This window comes from Octopus bimaculoides, chromosome 5 (assembly GCF_046866305.1).
Source record: "Octopus bimaculoides isolate indiv1 chromosome 5, ASM4686630v1, whole genome shotgun sequence".
In the NCBI taxonomy this organism is placed as follows: domain Eukaryota; kingdom Metazoa; phylum Mollusca; class Cephalopoda; order Octopoda; family Octopodidae; genus Octopus; species Octopus bimaculoides.
In genome coordinates, this window is record NC_142932.1 from 104429032 (window position 1) to 104435626 (window position 6595).

General features: G+C 33.5%; 1 protein-coding gene across 1 annotated transcript in view; it reads left to right on the forward strand.

Annotated features, from left to right (window-relative positions):
• Positions 1-6595, forward strand: part of LOC106874390 (uncharacterized) — a 390389-nt gene that overhangs the window by 277047 nt on the left and 106747 nt on the right. Inside the window, exons 132-134 of the mRNA XM_089352838.1 lie at positions 1827-2012; positions 3540-3662; positions 5048-5230. Of these exons, the coding sequence (XP_089208964.1) occupies positions 1827-2012; positions 3540-3662; positions 5048-5230 (492 nt within the window). The remainder of the gene's footprint in view (positions 1-1826; positions 2013-3539; positions 3663-5047; positions 5231-6595) is intronic.

Genomic DNA, 6595 nt, shown 5'->3' on the forward strand with positions numbered 1-6595 from the left:
ATGTGTATTTAAATAAAGTCTGGATTTTTCTATGACTTACAATCTGAAAATAAATGTTTGTTTTTTTATCTCTTATGTACATCTTTTTTTTTTTATCTGTAATCCTTTAGCATTCAGATTACTCTGTTAAATGTAATGCTTATGCAATCCTATTATTTTGAACACATGGATGTTAAAAAAATGTTGAATAATTATACAGTAATACCTCACTTTACAAGGACCTGTTTTACGAGACCCCAGGTTTATAGGTTTTATTTTGTAATAAAAATTACCAGTACCGCCTGACTGGCCTTCGTGCCGGTAGCACGTAAAAGCACCCACTACACACTCAGAGTGGTTGGCGTTAAGAAGGGCATCCAGCTGTAGAAACTCTGCCAAAGCAGATTGGAGCCTGGTGTAGCCATCTGGTTCGCCAGTCCTCAGTCAAATCATCCAACCCATGCTAGCATGGAAAGTGGACGTTAAACGATGATGATGATGATGATATATATATATATATGTATCTGAACACACTCATGATGAGTTTCTTTCAGTTACTATCAAATTTACTGACAAAGCTTTGGTCTACCTAGAGCTGTTATAGAAAACACTTGCTCAAGATGCCGCATGTTGGGACTGTACCTGAACCATGTGCTTGGGAAGCAGTCTTCTCAACCACACAGCCATGCCTGCCCCCCCCCCCCACACACACACACACACACATACAGATACACACACACTTTAGGGATGGTAAAATAAAAAATACCTTGATATTTAGTTCTAAATTATACCCCTTTAGGTTAAGGTGGACTTTGCCATCCATTACTTAAAAAGCCAATAAAATGAGTACTAGACAAAGTACTATGGTTAAGTCTAAATTTTCTGTACAATACAATACTACACTGGACTGCTTCTTTCAGGAAATCCTAAAACACATATCACAAGAATCTCACTATCATTGTTTGCATTCGTTCTGAAAGAAGTGAAGAACTTTCTAATCATCATCATCATTTTAGTAGCTACCATTCTATGTGTGCTTGAGTTGGGTAGAATTTACTAAGGTGAATTTTCTATGGTCAGAAGCCCTTCCCATTATCAGCCCTCACCAGTTTCCAAGTAAGGTGGTTTTCCCCGAGACCAGACATGGCTCCATAGAAGATTGGAAATGGAGGACATTGTATGCATGATAGTGACACTTGTTTACAATTATCATGAGATGTCAAAGCAAGGAGTTGGTAACACACATCCATATACACACACATACATACACATATATACATATAAGATAGGCTTCTTTCATTTCCATCTATCAAATTCACTCACAAGGCTTTGATCAACTTGGGGCTATAGTAGAAGACTTACCCAAAGTGCCATGCAGTGGGACTGAACCCTAAACAGTATGGTTGGGAAGCAAACTACTTACCACACAGACTGCATACATCTAATGTGAAGGAGAAAATGTTAATCCCTTCTGTTGTTCATTTCTGTTCTGTAACAACATCATGAAAGGCTTGAGCTGTAATTTTACAATAATTATCAAATGCATGAAGATGGCGAGCTGGCAGAAATGTTAGCTCACCGGGTGAAATGCTTAGTGGTATTTCGTTTGTCTTTACATTATTTTGCCTTTCATCCTTTCGGGGTCAATAAATTAAGTATCATTTGCATACTGGTGTCGATCTACTCGACTGACTCCCTCCCCCAAAATTTGAGGCCTTGTAGTAGAAAAGAGTATTTTCAATTGCATGTCAGGAGTAAATTTAAACTTATAAATTGTGTAAAGCTAAAAATATTTTTATTCCTTTTGGTTGCTTTTATTTACAAATTACATTAAATATATATTCCAGTTCACTGTACAAGCAAATGATAATGGTTTTCCACCAAGGACTGATACAGCTCCTGTTGAAATCAGAATTATTCGGGATCTTCAGCCTCCAGTTTTCTCAACGCAAGTTTATAATTTGAATCTGCAAGAAAATAAACCTGTAGGCAGCTTCTTGTTACAACTTACAGCAAATGATCCAGATCGCAAGGTATGTATCTCATTATTCATTTTGCACTTTTGAATGAAACTTATGGCTGCTGTTATGGTTTTATTAGGACACCAAATAAGTATAACATAATGTGATATAATATAATACATGATATAAAAACATAATAGTAAATAAATATAAAATAGATATGTTGTAAAGTTCCCTTGAAATAAAAAGGAAAATAGGAATAAAAGTGTGGAATAAAGGTTAAAGTTGAAGGCAAAATATTAAGATTAAAGCAATATCAAATTATAAGATTAAAATAAAAAAACTTTTAAAACATTATTAAAAGTTAAATATAATCAAAATTTAAAAATTAAACATAATTGAAATTTAAAAATTAAATATTAAAGATTAAAAAAAATTAGAATCCCCCAAAATTTCTTCAAAACTTACTAAACTTTTCAAAAACATGTTGAAAGTTAAGAATCAAAATCAAAAGATTAATTATTAAGATATTGAGAGTTTGAAATTGAAATATAAGCTTTAAGGTGTGAGTTAAAAAGAAAATATACATATACATTAAACACATATAAATAAACATACATGTAATATGTATATATATATTTGTTTTGCAAGATTTCTGATATGAAATCATGTGTTGAAACATATTATATTTTGGGATGGTAATTTTTGTTTTAATAAATAAAAACATGCTCTGTATGTTTTTTTCTTTACTTGAATGATATTATATTCAAACTTAAGTAACTGGAAGAATCTTCATTGTGCTTCTTTATATATATATTTTTGCTCATTTTTATGTTCAGTTTTCAATGTTAGCATAAGTTTGACAAATGTATTATTGAGGCAGTGTTTTAATTGGCCTTGTGAGTTGCTAATGCTTACCTGCTTTTCAAATAAAGGATTTTATATCTCATGCATTTTTGGAAACATAAAGCTAGCAGACAATGTTTTGAAAGAGGAAATGTAAACAGCACCACTGATTGTGGTTCACAATGTTTGGTGAAGCACAACTGTAAACAAACACTCAGACACATGCACACACATACATACATACATACATACATATATGCATACATACATACGCAATCATATATGTATAGGTATATATGCATTGATATTTGCGTGAATATGTGTGTGCACACGTAGATATATATATATATATATATATATATATATATATATATATATATATATATATATATATATAAAGTCATAAATGACAGAGAAATGGTTTGATGAAATTTTGTTTAACAATAAGGAAATTCAAATATCATGACAAATTGTTTCATAACTTAAAAACATGTAAATAATTTACATTTTCATATTTCTGTCAATTATAAATTTATACACTCCTTATAATTTTTTCTTGTATTGTATTATGTATGTTTTGTACAATGATACATTTAGGAGCTTTTTTATGAGTACTACTGGATTACTTGAATCCATATATTATGACATGGATATATATATATATATATATATATATATATATATATATATATATATATATATATATATATTATGTAATGATAAACTAATGTCACTTTGCATTTTTTTCTTCAGGGTTCTATTGAGTATGAAGCAATTGGTAATGATTTTGGTCTGCTCTTGTGTGCAGTGAACAAAACTACTGGATTTATTACATTGAAATCTTCATTAAAAAATGTTCTTGTTAACAACTTCCAAGTAAGTACCATCTTATTTTTATCTGAGTCTATTTGTCTGTGAACTAGTATTCTGAAAGGAATGTCTTTGCTGGTATTTGTTTTATTGTTGATGTGTATGTGTGTGCGTGCGCATGTGTGCACATGCCAAGGGTCCTTCACTCTTGATGGAAGAGGTACAGTGCCATTGTGACTTACAGCATGTCTTAAGAATTCTTCTCCAGACTTGAGCACAGTAGATTCTTTCCAAAGAGAGAGAGAGAGATAGAGAGAGAGAGAGATAGAGAGAGAGAGAGATAGAGAGAGAGAGAGAAACTACTAGAGAAAAAGAAGAATAAACCCTAGTATTTGACTGGTACTTTTTTTATTGACCTCAAAATGAGGAAAGGCAGTTGGCTTTTGCAGAATTTGAGCTCAGTGATAAAAACAATTTATTTGAGGCTCTGGTGATTCTACTAACCGACAGCCTTGTGTGTGTATGTATGTGATTTATATATCTGTGTATGTGTGTGTTTGTCATCTTACAACATGACAACCAGTGTTCGTTTATGTCCTCATAACTTGGCAGGTCAACCTAAAGAGACCAATGGAATTAGTACCAAGTTTAAAACCAGTACTGTGTGTTAATTTGATCGACCAAACCATTCAAAGTAGTGCCCCAGTATGACTGTAGACCAATAATTAAAACAAGTACAAAAAAAAAAAAAAGAACGCAAAGTCATTTTAGACATTGTATGTTGTCCTTAATTTTGGTATTATATCCTATTGTTATTTTTCTGCCTGGAAAAACCATTACTTTTCTTTAATGCTAGAACTGAGTCAAATTTGAGGATGTATTTGATATAATCTTGTTGCTTCAGTGAATGAGACACCAACACCCAGACACTGCGCACCAAGACACAGCTGCACAGTGTTTGGGTGCTGGGATCTTTGTCAAACAACCTGCACAATTACAATGGGCAAGATTTGTGCAAAGCCAGTTCCATTCTTTCATCCTCAAACTTGTACTGAGCTGATGCAACAAATGACAAAACCCAATGTTTATAGGATGATGAAATTTTATGGAGTAACTTCCTCTTAGTTGAGCAACTAAAGATCGAAGAACCTCATCTAACCTGAGTCTGTTGGAGTGTATGTTAGTAATTGTTTTCCAGTGGCAATTCTGTGACATGCTAGTTAACCCATAGCTGTAAGCTTGACAGGTGCTACAGTCCTGGGTCAGACTAAACCTGGAACAATAGTGGCTAAGAGGTGGTTACCCTCTTCAAAACCCTAAATCTCCTGAGCCAAGATTTCATCCTCATTACATTAAGAGAAATTCACCGATTTTCCTAACCCATGCCAATTCTGAAAAGCAAATTTAAATGTACACTAAACGTTCTTTCATTTTCATTTTCTCAATTTCAGTTAATTGTCAAAGCTTATGACACTTACTTTCCTGAGAATACAGCCTTAGCCAGAGTATTTATTAAAGTTTTACGCAATGTAAATACTCCGGTCTTTGCACAAAATACATTCAGAGTTACAATAAATGAATTCCATTCTTTTATGAACCCAGTAGTAACCACTACTGCTACAGATGCTGACAAGGTATTATTAACCATTTTGTTACCACATTTCTGATGAAATACACAGTCTTTATTTCAATTAATTTTTGAAAATATTGAAGAATTTAATAAAATAACTCAGGTCCTATTAAGCTGATCTCAGATATGTTGTTTATTGACAGGTTAGATATTTCTCTTACTTTACACTGAAATATTGTTAATGTTAACATTCAACTGTGAGAAAATTCAATTTATTACAAGACTGAAGGATTTCTATTTTTTAATTTGCAATTCTATGGGGAAATAGAAGTGTGTAGTTTAATGACCAGGGTATTTGGATCACAATCATAAGGCTATGAGTTCAATTACCAACAGTGCATTTTGTGCTTGAGCAAGTCACTTTATTTCATGTTTCTTCAATTAACTCAGCTGGCAAAAATGAGTTGTACCTGTATTTCAAAAGACCAGTGTTGTCACATTCTGTGTCACACTGAGTCTCTCTGAGAATTATGTTATGGGTATATGTGCCTGTGGAGTGCTTAGCCATTTGCACATTAATTTCATGAGCAGGCTGTTCTGTTGATTGGGTTTACTGGAACACTCATTGTCATAACTAATGGAGAGCCAGGCCATCAAGGGGAAATAGTGCTATCTGTCACATGGCAGGTTAAATGGTTACTTTAGTTTTTGGAACAGGTTAGTGATTTTAAAGAGAAGGTAGCTGTGAGTCCAAAGGAATGAATAAGAATTTATTTTCAATGATGCTCCTACTTCTGTGCACCTGCCACTCATGAAGTCTTTTCTCTCTGTCAAGCTGCCAATGATTCCATTAAACCTCATGGGTGCCTATAGTTTACATTGCATGCATAGTATGGAATTCCTACCAATTTCTGTTTTGCACATTAAGCATATCCACTTTCCAAGGTGGCTGTAGAGAGCTGGCTTCTTCCTTGCTGACAAAATCTTTAGTCTTTGCTAGTTTTACTTTGAGGCCTCACTATTTTAGGTTTTGCTCTTATACTTGGAATTTCTTCTCTGAATCTCCAATAGATACAGCTATGAGATTTAGGCCAGCTGGAGTTCTCTTTGACAACCGTTCTAAATTCCTGTATTCTAGCTTGGAGAACTATTACAAAAAGCATGAGGAGACTGAGAAATGAATCCTGATAGACACCCACATTCACATTATATTCTTCACTGAACATTTTGCTGACTGACCCTCACTTTGCATTTCTGTTCATGGCTTGTATGGATCTGATAAAGTCATTTATCTACAATGTAGATATCTCTGGTGGGATATCTCAATGTAGCACTCAGCAGATATCACTAACAAATTATAACACAGATGATGATGTTAACTATGGTAGCAGTGATAATGGTGGTGATGGATAATAAGGTGATTGTGGTG